We start from the raw sequence: 13,592 nt of genomic DNA, 5'->3' as shown, positions 1-13,592 counted from the left end.
TAGATTTTTTTTTCTTAAAAATCATACGGTCAATTGGTTTGAAATTTTAATATGATATTAGTTTCGTTTTAAAGAATATTCTATATAATTTTTAAACAGATTCAAGTATTTTGATTTTGCTATCGAACCTCCTTAACCCTCAACTGGAGCTCTAAGTGTAGTACATCCTGCAGGCTTTATATAATAGCGCTAAGCATTCATAAGCCGTAAAGATAAGGGGGAATCGAGTAGGGGCTAAAGAAAGTTTTATACCTCCACTACTAATTCCCCACCACAGCAGTCTCCAAAGGTTAACAGGAAATTCTCCAAAGTCGCAATTTGTCAGTCTATGAGTGTACTACACTCAGAGCAAAATGTACTTTTTAAAAATAATCGAAATAATAGTATTTTTTTCTTAAGGTACGTTCAATTATCTCTAAAAACCCGCTAGAGAAATCTAACGGTATTTCCCTCGAAACTACGAATTAAAAAAAAAACCGAAATTAAAAAATTTTCTTTTTTTTTGCTCCTGAATATCTCGAATATCTCGAATATTTTCTCGATTTACGCATCCATTTATTTGTCTTTCGGACAATTTGACGTATCAATTAAAAAAAAATGTTCAAATTCTATGCATTACATACAAAGATAAACGTGATTGAAAACGTTGAAGGTGTCGCACATTCGGTACTCCAGAATCGGGAAATACAGATAGTGTTCCAGCTGAGGGTTAATATATGGCCTAAAAACTATCATACGTATCAATAGTATAAGAGACAGTCAAATTGCACAATAACATACAATTTTTACATCGTGATATAATTTTAAATTTCATACAGATATTTTATTACTCACGCGAAAAAAGCTTTGCGTATTTGAATAGGCTGAATAATGTTCAATAAAATTAAATTTTTTTACATGTTTTGTTGGTACGTCTTTTTTCCAATATTGAAATAAAATCTTTAATATAAGTACATTTACATTAACCATGTTAATAATAGGTTTATGTTTGTTTTATATATTCAACAATTATATTGGAAAAATTTATATGCGTCTATTCTTAAAACGGTTTTTGCGAAACGAACGCCATTTATTATTAAGTTTCTGGTCATTGTAATCTTATTGAGATGTTTATGTGCTGTAAGAGTTACTTTGTCGTTACTTTTTTATAATATTAAAATAAGTTTAATTAAATATTAAATTTATATTATCTAATTGTTTATAATAATTACTAAATGTAATAATAAATATTAAACTTGAAACTTTCTAAACTAATCCGTTGTTACGCCAAACCCTGGAATTTTTAAAATATTTAGGGATAGAGTCTCATTTGGAAAAAAAAGGGATTTGAAGAGGAAAGGGTGCAGAAGAACGCACGAAACAGTCTGTCTCGTAGATACGCTCGAAGACAGACACGATACGAGTCAGGCGCTATTGAAGCACTTAGAAGATGAGTCAACGTTCTAAAAAGGACACAATTATTTGGTCTTACCAACCAGCGCGATCGTCAGTCCTGTTTTTGGATCATAAAACATATCCAATTTCCTATAACTCAGAATTGGATTATGTGCAATTCTTATGAGGGAAGGAGATATAGGTGAGTGAAATCGCGAAATAAAGAAAAATTAGAAAATTAGAATTTAGATACATTTAAATTTATTCTTATAAGTTACAAAAATATAAATTTCGTAATAAAATTGATAATCGAAAATTTCGTAATAAAAGTAGGTTACAAATTTCACAATTAATTACAGAATTACATTAATTAACTTTGTTGTACAGCTTTATATATTAATACTATATCTAATACTATTTTTTAATAAAGAACAAAAAGTTGGATATTTGTGCTTCAAAAAGTTGGATATTTTTAAAAAAATTGGGGAAATAAATATGAAACTGTGCATGATTAAGATAAATATAATCGCGATTAAACAAAAATCTACTGTATACATAAAATAAAAAAATAAATTAAATAAAAATGCACAAAATTACACAACATAATTATACTTAAAAACAACATAATTATACTTAAAAAAAGTACTTAAAAAACTTATATTCATTACAATATATAAATACATACTTCCTTAAATTTAATTAGATATCTGCTTTAACAAGAATAAAGCCAAATATATTGAAAGCGGATATTTGAATATTAAAAATGTCAAAAATATTCATTATAAATATAAATAAAAAATGTAATCACAACGCAAATATAACGCATATAAGTATTTACATATGTATTTAAAATGGTCATTAAATGTACATTTTAATACATTAAATAAAAAATATTACGACATAAAATATTAATACTTTTAATTTAATATCTAATAAGTAACGTATAATGTTTACTATTATTAAAACTGATTATACACTCGGCGCCAAAATTAAAGGATCACCTATTCTGATTTTCGCTAAAAATAGGCAAATTTCAAGAAAGTTCAACTTCGTCAAAAATGATCATAACACAATGATCAAAAAAGCATTTTACTGCTTAAAGTCTCTATTTTCGAAATCCATAATTCATTAAATGACTTACTAATTCTTTACGAAGCTGCACGGATGCAAATAAAGATGCATCAAATCTAACAATTTTTTACTAAATTTGCAAAGTTCCATAGAGTGAAATTAAAAATACAAATTAGACTTACAGCGTTTGAAAGCGTTTTTCTTTGTCTTTAATTTGCACACTCGATCAGCATTATGCGAATTTTTCTTATCGAGTTATTCAATACAAAAGCAAAAATGGTTTTTTCTACTTTAATGTACATACGTCGTATAGAAATTAAGATGATTATTGTGTTATATCTTTTCAGCCCCTGTGTAAATTTTCTTCCTTATATAAATAATAAATAATCGTATTTATTTTTCCTTACCGAATGCAATATAGCGGGAATATATAATAGTCTGTGCATTCTTTCTTAATTATTTTAATGTAGCAACATTAATTTTGAAATTAATTAAACTTGGAATTTGATTGATTGGCGTTTTCTTAATTTAAATAAATGTAATATAGAATATGAATAAATATTATATAAATATCAAAGATAAACGTAAAAGACAAGTGTACATTATAATTCAAAATATACATATAAGTAAATGTAATGATTCGTAATAATTTAAAATAATATTTAAAAGTTTTCATCAATTCATAATACATTATTATGCAATATTTCCACAATTAATATTTCTATCGGGGATGTGAAATATTGAACAAATACTGATAAATAACAAAAACACTAATATTGTTTTATTAGAACTTTAATTTTTTCATATAACAATTAGACTTGTTCCTATATCTCTGTCATTATGTATTGAATCAAATTAAATTAATGGCAAACTTTGTAAACATAATACAGCAATATATAGTTATCGATATTAATTGATGGCCTAGTGCGCGGCAATGGATTACCCCCACCACGCGCCACGCGCTAAATGATCGACCGCGATCCGCGGTGGGCAGTCGTATTTTGTTGCGCGTTTACATTCGGTGATCTTTATAAATCAATATCTCGATAACTATTGCGAAAATCGCAAAATGATACAGGACTTTTCTGTTCAGTTTGGCCCACTCGACTGCCTACAAACGCTTTACCATTGAGTACCGGATATCCTGTATATACAATATTATTACAAAAAGCGTTATATGAGTTATTAATAAGGATTAATTATTAATAAATCTTTCATTAAAGTTTAAAAAAATAGATAAAAATATAATATGTATATTTTGTAAAAGTCTCAATCAATCAGAAAAAACCATTTGTCATGTGCAAACATATTTTACAATGTCATTATCTCAAAGTTCAGCAATAATATTATACTTTTGCAGATAATATGTGTATGTATATATATATATATATATATATATATATACATATATATATATTTAAAATTATCGCTCGTGATAACAGTATCGACATAACATAATGGTATTATAATTATCAACGAACGAGGAAAACAGATATTTTATTTTTCAATTACACATATACACATACACATTTTTACATATACACGTATGTACGTACAGCAACGTTGTGAAAATTAAAAAAATACATGTATCTATACAGCAAACGTTGCAAAAAATTAAAAATAATGTAAATTTTTCACTGTCGATAATAAAATAGTGATTATATTTATTATCCTCGGTAGTCAAAATGGTATAATGCCATCGTTCTTCAATTACTCCCGGGGAATAACGCTGTGACAGGCGCATCCGTGGTACAGTCGAACCTCGATAACTCGAACCTCTACAACTCGAAAACCTCTATAACACGAAAATTTTGTTCATCCCCTTTCGCTCCACTACAGAAAACCTCTATAAATCGAAATAAAACCTACCTTAACTCGAATTATTTGTCAAACATTTAGATATATATTTTACCTCTGTAACTCGAATTTAAATTAGCCAGACCTCTACAAATCAAATTTTCATTGTCGCTATAATTTCTATAATTCAAAGTTGTAGCTATGACGTGTAACCGTGAGTAATAACTTGACATTTTGTTTTATGGTTATACATATGTATATGCAATAAATAATTCACTGTTAAATATTGATTTTTTTTCCTCTCAAAACCATTATAATCGGAAAGTTATAAACTTTCGTACAAAGCCTTTGTAAGTCAAATTTTCATTTATGTTAACCCTCTTGTACTCGAATTTTGATAAGTCGAAAACTATAACTCAAACAATTTTTCTGGTCAAATGAGATTCGAATTATCGAGATTCGACTGCATGAAAATTCGATCTACGGAGGCTTTGTACATATGTACGAGAGTTTATAATTTTCCGAGTATAATGGCTTTTAGAGGAAAAGAAATCAATATTTAACAGTGAATTATTTATTGCACACATATGATAAATGTGACCATAAAACAAAAAACCAGGCTAGTTATTACTCAGGGTTACACATAGCTACAACTTCGAATTATAGAGGTAGCGACTGAAAGTTCGACTTATAGAGGTGAACTTCGACTTGTAGAGGTCTGGCTACTTTAAATTCGAGTTACAGAAGTAAAATATATATTTAAATGCCTGACAAATATTTTAAGTTAAAGTAGGTTTTATTTCGATTTATAGAGGTTTTCCGCAGCGGAGCGAAACGAAATGAACAAAATTTTTGTTTTATAGAGGTTTTCGAGTTGTAGAGGTTCGAGTTATTGAGGTTCGACTGTATAAGGACAAGGATATGCTCGTCTGGTATTTTCGAGCGTATGCTGATACCGAGTGGCCAATCAAAATTGTTAAAAAGCTTACGTCATTGTTACCATGTCCTTATACCATGGGCGCATCGTAAACACGGCTCAGCCATCCGTTGCAAGTTGCTATAGATTTTTTCCTTTAATAGCTTAATTGCGGTAGAAGATTCTGAAAGGGTAAATGTTTTAACCTTATATTTAGTGCTCTATTTAATACTTCTGCTTTATAAATAATAATTATGTACATAATTACATTATATATGCGTTTATATTATTTTTTCAGTGAGCACGATTACGAAGCTGTCAAGATTGTAACGGATTAGACTGGCACTGAATTGGTCACTCAGCTAATTGTCCTGCAATTCTGGCTGCAGGTCTTATCGCTGTGACAAGCGCATTGTAAACACGGTATACTATTGCTCGGCCATCCGTTGCAATTTGCTAAATCTTCCTTTCAAGAATCCTTTCTACATTTGCACATTCAGACACGTCAAATACTAAATGGCTTATGGAATATTGACATTCTCTTTTGACTAACTCTCTTACTGACAAGGTAATTAAGTGATTTTTATCTGCTTTTTGCTGAGTTAATTTCTGTCTGATAATAGTATAATACACTAACAAGCTGTCAATATTGTAGATGCATATTGTTTCGATTAGGTCTGCTACTCACATTTGGCCACATTATTGGCGTTATATTCGTTTCGCTTTTAAGCATTCTATAATCGCTACAGTTATGCTCAGTTACATTATTGCCGTGCAACAATTTATAACACTGGATAATCTCAATGATCTTTATTTGCAGGATAACCTTCCAAAATCAAACGGATAAGAATTTCATGTGCGAATCTGTATATCAGAGCATTTTTTGTACATATAATCGCCGTAAACAAAATACGTGCAAGTTGCATCGAATAATCATAAAATTGGTTATTTACGTACGAATTGAAGAAAATGCGAACTTGTTGTGTCTCCGGATGTTCTTCGGGTAAACACGCTCCACGTCATACTTTTCCAAAGAATGCCGAACGCCGAAAAAAATGGTTTCAAGCTTTGCATATGGAACCATTGGAGGACGAAAATGAAATAAAAAAGTTGAGAGTATGCTATAGGCATTTTCGTGAGGAGGATTATAGTGGTTCTCTTAAAAATAGAGTATTACTACACTTTGCATTTCCATCTGTAAATGTGCCGCAACATGTGGCGGAATTAGTTGATAATGTCAATTGCAATAGCCGTACAGAACAACGTGAAGAACAATATGAGGAACAACATGAGGAACAATATGAAGAACAACATGAGGAACAAGAGACGTTGCATGAACACAGTGGCAATGCTGCACAGCAACGCTACACAGTGCTACAAAATAATGAAAATATATTGACCCAACATGAATTACAATTACAATTGCAACAAATGCAAGAAATAATAACACAACAACAACAAAGAATCGAAAATATTGAGAAAGCATTGGAAATGCAAAGTAAACCACGAAATGTAAGACTTCATCTTGAAGATATTAAACGAAAAATTTCATTAAGTCTTAAAGCTAAGAAACTATACGATCAAATTGTTAGAATAAAAAGAGCTAAAAGAAAGCAAAAGAGACTGGAAAAGATAGCCAGACAACAAAACAAATCACAAACAATTCCATTACATACAACAGATTATAAGAAGAATGTTGATGCAACTGCGCATATACGATAGAATTTTATAAACATGCTCGTAAGGAACAATGGTATTAGCGCCACAGGTACGTTCCCATTCTTGAAATTCCTTCCAAATTTCAATGATTCTAGTCTTTTTCCATTTATAGCACTTTCCTTTTAAACATTTCATACTTTTATATCACACTGATGCGTGCTTTACGCGCGATGTTTATTATTTCCATTTTTAATTTTTACTATACTTGTTTACATGAATTGCGATTGTCAACGCGGAGCTAACAAATAATAATTTTTATACGAGATTATTGGAATTTCTTTTTAAACAGTAAAAAGTGAAAAGCTTATACCTGGCACGCACAAATCGCACGTCTCCGATATGTACTTTATTGAAATACAAGTACTATTTCGAATTTTTTTATTTGTTGTATAGTACAAAGAATCTTTTAGAGAAAATTAAGTTATTAATTTATTTGCTAGATTTATATATGTTGTAATTTTTGAATTTCTGATAACAATTTTCATTTAACAAAACATCAACTTTATATCTCATTTTTTTAATTGAAAGCATTTGAATGTCAGATTTAAGAAATTTCATTTGTACATTTGCCTACACAACTTTGCATTTGTGTGTCTGCTCATATATAGGATATTTCAGAGTACCCACTCATTTAAAAACGAGGGAAGTGGTTTTTATCAAAAATCTCAAAAATTTTGATAAGTAAGTTTAAAATCGGTTATGTTCTATCGAATGATATCTTCAACTTCCGGTTCCGAACATAAATGGGCTATTCAGAGCCATAAAAAAATATCATGTTCCATTTTAAAAAATTGACATCTGAATACTCCATTTCCGTTCGAAACCAGAAGTTGAAAATATTACCATTTGATAGAACATACCCAATTTAGTTGGAAAAATTTTTGAGATTTTTTAAATAAATCCACTTCCCTTGTTTTTAAATGGGTAGCGTGGGTGGTCTGAGACATCCTGTATATATATGTCAATGTATGAATTCGTGGGTGTTGTGTGTGTTTGTGTTATGTATGTGTGAATAATATTGTCTTTTTTTTCTTTTAGTGATTGGCACTCAGTGGAGTAATTTTTTTAATTCTCGGAAAATAGAATATGATATTATAAGAAGTCTCTTTATATTTCTTTTTTCAATCTTGAATGTTTTACACTTGCAATATATATAAATGCTGTATTTCCTGGAAAATATAGAGTTCAAAAGAATCCATTATTCTATTTGGAGGATAAGAATCATAAATAGTATTAAAGAAAAACGTTATATTGTGAGATATGTTTTTATCATATTTTGTGAGTGTATGAAAGAAGAATAAAATAGCTCTAGATGAAAAAGTTGGTCAATTTGATTATGATAAGGCTAACGAAGACTTAGAACCGGTATTAGACGATTTATTATATTTACATACGGAACAAATACTTAATTTTAAAAAGTTATACAAAAATCTATAAGTTGACATAAAAGGTATAAATATTAAATTTTTACTATGTATGTATTTAAATATTGTCACGTTATTATAATCTAGAAATTCCATGCTCTAAAAGGAATTTCTATAGATTTTTACAAAGAGCAAATTACTGCTCTGCTTGGACACAATAGGACAGATTAAATTACGCTTATATCTATATTAACAGGTATTGTACTTTGAGATTTTAATGAAAATAAAAATGTTATTTTATAGGAAATACTTATTGTATTTATATTCAATAAGCGTGAGAAATGAAGCAGAAGGTAAAAGTCTTTATAAATGACAAAAATATAAGAACTTGAACAGTATTAGAAATAATTTTTGTTTTTAAATTAAAGAATGTGAATAATATGATTTTCACAGATTTGAATGTATTTGAACAAATAGAATTTTTTGGCTTACAATTAGTGATCAAGGATAATAACAATGATTTTTGTGAGATAAAAGCAGTGAATAATATATTAACTGTCTGTATAATTTTTATGTTATGGCAGTTGAAAGCTGAAAATAAAACCAGAGACCGAGTCAAGGAGGATATTCGTATTTTGCTTGCTGAAATTGAAGCTTTCTGAGAAGAATGATTTTCTACCTAGCAAACTTTCTGGTGGTCAACAAAGAAGACTGTGCCTCGAAATGGCTCTTATTGGCGATGCTAGTGTAAGCTCGAAAATAGAAATATAATATAAATGATGCATTATATGATTATTATATCGATCTATCGAAATAAATATTTAGTTCATAATTTTAGATGAGTCATCTACTATTTTCGTACGTTACTACTTGTAGGATCGTGAAGAAAGAAAATAATGGGAAACATCTTAATGAATTATTTACAGCACCATTACAGAAAATTACAGGCAATGAGCTATACAAGCAATCAATGTTGGCATTATTGGGCAAGAAAATTACATATACAAGAAAGAATCTATCTTACTGATAATTATACGTATGTCTCCTGAAATGCTTTTACTAAAACAAAGATCAAATTTTGCGTTATATCTTATATTGGTATTTTTTTTTGTAACACAACTTCAAAATTTAAAAGTTTCTTCTATTATTGTGTTATTAACGTTTTCAGCTAATTCTTCTTATCCTTTTGGTGCTTCTATAATGACTTTAAGGTACAATTTACCTACCGACTCCACAGATATTCCATTAAAGCCAGATATATACTGATATCGCAAATCTTATATTTGTCAAACAACGAACTAATTGATCAAAAATACAGAGATGTTGTTCAATATTTTGACAAAGCTTGCTTCAAATACAAGTATTATAAGTGGTAAGTGTGTCATATATTAACTTAACATAACTATCATACATTAATTTTTGTATCAAGCACTATAATTTAAATTTATTTGAATAATAGTTTCTTCATCTGTTTTTTTTTTGTTCTTTTAAATTCTTCCATGAAGAGTATTATGGAATACCGAAATAATGTTATCGTATCCGCATATTTATGGAAGGTTATTGTTACATTAAATAACTTCTACAATTTTGTATTATTTGATGTTCCAGATTGTTAGATCCTAAATAAGAGGAGGAGTTGAAGCGTCACAATAATATGTTGCCTTTTGTGGTGTTAAATGTTGTAAGAACGTTTCTACGTTAGTAGAAACGAATCGGATAATTAAAATTAAGTCAATTGTGGAAGGTAATGAACAATAACAAAATTTAATAGAAAGGTTAAAACGAGTAGATCATCATAACACTACAACAAACCCGTAGTAGGATACACTGGTGAGACAAATGAAAGATCGTATATGAAAAATATTATCTTTTTTGTAGAATCATATTTCCATTACTGTATTTTCTGAATTATTTAGGAGACAAAATGTTATTCACAATAAAGATCGAAAAGAAATCAATATAGTATGTAACAAAGTATCTGAAAACAAAAAATAAACGAGCAAATCAGGTTTCAATATAAATATAAGTTTAATTTAATATCGATTTAATATTTAGTACTGCAGTTAGTATTAAGTTAATATATAGAGTACGTTATAAAGTATAGGGGATCAAACACTTTAATTATTGACATTATAGTCACTCAATCAGTAACATTGACTACTTTTTTATAAAGATTATTTTATTAGTCTTTATTTTTTAACATTAATTAATTATAAATAAACGGAGAACATTGTACATAATAAATTTAAAAGATATCCTTGTTCAAAAATTATCGATTCAAAATAAAATCGAAAGTAAAGAGAAACCTGAGACTTCAGGGAGGACATGACTTTTTGCTGTTACCGCCGCTCGCGCACTAACGCCGCCTGAAGAAGTGGATGTAAATTACATAACAACTTCCATTTTATTGCACCACGGATATACAATTTATGATGTGTATCCGTGCTACATCCACTTTTCGAGACTGCTGGGGCTTTATTCTCGAAAAATTGCGCGTACGAAAATACGGATGTATATTTTGCGATGACAGAAAAAAGGCCGTCCTCTCTCAGGTTTCTCTCTGTCGAATCGAAAATAATTCACTATATTTGATCGCATATATTGTATATTATTATCGATAAATGCTATATAAATGAAATAATTCTTCTTGCGGTATCGTAAAGGAAGTTTATGAAATCTACAGTTAGAAAATTTATTACAGAAGTATATCTATATTATATTATACCAAAGGAGTGCTGTTAGATATTAATAACTTTATTAAGTTTCTGAGAAGTTTAAATCGAAAAGTGACGTAAGAATTTCAGCTATAATATAACTTCGAGGGTAGCACTTCTCCGCCAGTAACGTAATCACACGTCGCTCTTTTAGGCGGCATTCGGTGGAGTGGGGCGCTATCAGTACTATTATTACGTATGACGTATATCATCCTGTCCTCGTTTTACGTCTAATTAAACGATAAAAGACGAAATGACACAAAATAGTGCTGATAATTTCCTCCACAAAAGCCTTTAAAATTTTTATCTATCGCTTTTAGTATAGGGAGAGATAATTTGTGAGTCATACTGTCTAGAAAAACTGTGTAGTAATAGCATGAGCTATCATATATCCGGTGACGGCTAACAAAAAAAAAAGGAAATAGCCTTAAAGGACTATAGCACAGAGAAGGATAATTTCATCGTATAACTGATCTAGATTTCTCATGTTGTGGAAATTAAGTGCCCAACAATTAAGTATTATTTTGATCAGGGATTTTCACACAACTCGATCTATATATGAACCACCCATAAAATCTTTTATCTTTTGAGCAATCAAATTAACTATAATTATTGTACTATAATTCTAAAAAGATATAATTTATCCACAAGGTGAATTCCTCTCGCTGGGCGTCACTGTTGCGAGTGGCGTTCACATACAATCACGTAACATATGTACAGGTAGGGTAGAAGCCATGATGACGTCACGTTTATACGTATATAGTTTCCTCTCTATATAACATGTTATCACGCACCCGCATTTTTGACAGCAGTCTCGCACAGTCCCCAACAGTCCCGCCCGCAGACGCGGAGACGCCAAGTGTCTTGTTGTGAACTTGTGTGTTGTCATCGCGTTCGGAAATGCGAGAAATGCTATATCGATCTGGCGTGACGCGTTGAATTAAGTGTCTCCGTATAATATCGCGTATGCAGAAACGTTATCGCCTTTGATAATGCGATAAGATGAAGCCTCATGAGACAAATAACAATCTCGCTGTTGAATGCGTTTTCGAAAAATAGCATTCGTGACATGTGACAGCTCTCGGCACGTGAGTATTTCCTTGCGTTAACACAGTTGTCGAATAATTGTTGCCCCCGTATCGTAATAGCTTCGCATGCACTTATAAACGTTTTTCTTCGTTTTTCTGCATTCCGAACGATAAGAACGTGGAAATTAGGCGGCACAACAAACGAACGTGTGTCTGTTCCGATGTGCTATCTAAATTGCAAAGCCACTTCTACACCACGTCTGGCAGCGAGCAGTTGGCATACGCAAGTAAGTATTGAATATTAATAAACTGAATATATAACTCCGGGCTTGACGCGTATTTCCGTTCATGCTCAAATAAACACACTGCGAAATTGCATGTAAATATGCAGTATTCTTTTTAAACTTACCAACAATGTGAATGACGTTTTGAAACAGAAGGTTAAGGTACATGGGCTGTGTGTTCTTATCGATCGTAATAAATACCTAAATTTTTCATGTATTCTAGAAATTCTTTGGACAGTTTTTTCACACAATTCGGTATTCAATTATGCACCCTTCAAATTATATTTGATCTTATGTAGTTTAAAGAGATACTAGTTGATCTTTGTTTTATATTGTTGATGATTATTTCAGTTGAATTACAATTAAATTAAAGTATTGGCAATTGTTGAAGTTGTGAATATATGACTTTTTGAATATTACATGAACTCTGTATGATTCACCATTACGCTTTCTGATAATTATGTTTGTTTAGGTAAAATTTGCTACGACAACGGTGACTAGGCAGGGGGACTTTATATACATGGAAGAAACCATAAATGGCATATTTTTTATGTGATATCGGAAAATATGCTGACTTATAGATGGATTTCTGGATTTTGATGACCAAGGCCATACAGCTTATTTATGCGATACCTTACCAACATATACGTCAATTCTAATAACTTATTCACGAGACACTTACACTTTGTGTACTTTCAATGGCAAAGTAGTATATACAGTATATATTGATAGCCATTTGAATACAGCTCGCTAAGCGACACAGAAATTAATACATAAATTGTTGAACGTATTTTCTACCTTGAATTGAAGTAAAAATGGCTAGCAGGTGGAAAATTTTTGGCTTGCTGATGTACAAAAATTTGATAGTACGCAAAAGACATTGGCGTATGACAATATTCTTACAAGCTTTAGTACCCATTGCATTATTTGCGTTACTGCAAGCTGGGAGAGATTTCAGCGTTCAGTCGCCAAAGAAGGTGAACGTTAGCACACTTTATCCGGTACAAACACAACAGGATTTAATGCGGAAAATTTATAATAGTATACATCAAGTGTATTATGTGCCAAAAAATGCACATACAGACAAGATTATGCTTTCCGTCAGAAAATGTCTTGATAGTCTCCTGCCTCACAGTAAGTATGAAATTGAGAAACATAAATAGTGTTTTTTTTTTTAATAATTTAAATGACTAATATAATTATACTTTTTCTGTTTTTATATAGACATCATTGGTTTTACTAATGAGACTGAAATGATAAATACTTACGTACGTGGCCAGGCTCAAGATCCGTTACTTACTGTAGTGGGAGTTGTTTTTGAACAA

General features: G+C 30.4%; 1 protein-coding gene across 2 annotated transcripts; it reads left to right on the top strand.

Moving 5' to 3' along the window:
• Positions 1-5,082: 5,082 nt before the first annotated feature.
• LOC105456948 (putative mediator of RNA polymerase II transcription subunit 26) lies at positions 5,083-9,387 on the top strand. 2 transcript variants are annotated; one of them, XR_975307.1, is made up of 5 exons: positions 5,083-5,350; positions 5,457-5,726; positions 5,979-6,926; positions 8,826-8,988; positions 9,118-9,387. XR_975307.1 is itself a non-coding variant. In XM_011701340.1 (4 exons), the coding sequence occupies exon 3, from the start codon at positions 6,128-6,130 to the stop codon at positions 6,878-6,880; it is 753 nt and encodes a 250-aa protein (XP_011699642.1). In that variant the 5' UTR covers positions 5,083-5,350; positions 5,457-5,726; positions 5,979-6,127; the 3' UTR covers positions 6,881-6,926; positions 7,916-7,955. The 2 variants fall into 2 exon arrangements, 1 of the variants encoding a protein (XP_011699642.1); XM_011701340.1 differs by lacking the exons at positions 8,826-8,988; positions 9,118-9,387 and adding an exon at positions 7,916-7,955.
• Positions 9,388-13,592: the final 4,205 nt, after the last annotated feature.

Source organism: Wasmannia auropunctata, unplaced genomic scaffold, assembly GCF_000956235.1.
Source record: "Wasmannia auropunctata unplaced genomic scaffold, wasmannia.A_1.0 LD335475.1, whole genome shotgun sequence".
Lineage (NCBI taxonomy): Eukaryota > Metazoa > Arthropoda > Insecta > Hymenoptera > Formicidae > Wasmannia > Wasmannia auropunctata.
Note: the sequence above shows the minus strand (reverse complement) of the source record. Positions and strands in the feature narration are given on the sequence as shown.

What these genes read in the sequence shown, in the direction of transcription:
- LOC105456948 (XM_011701340.1), top strand. Translation starts at nt 6,128, where the DNA reads ATGCGAACTTGTTGTGTCTCCGGATGTTCTTCGGGTAAACACGCTCCA.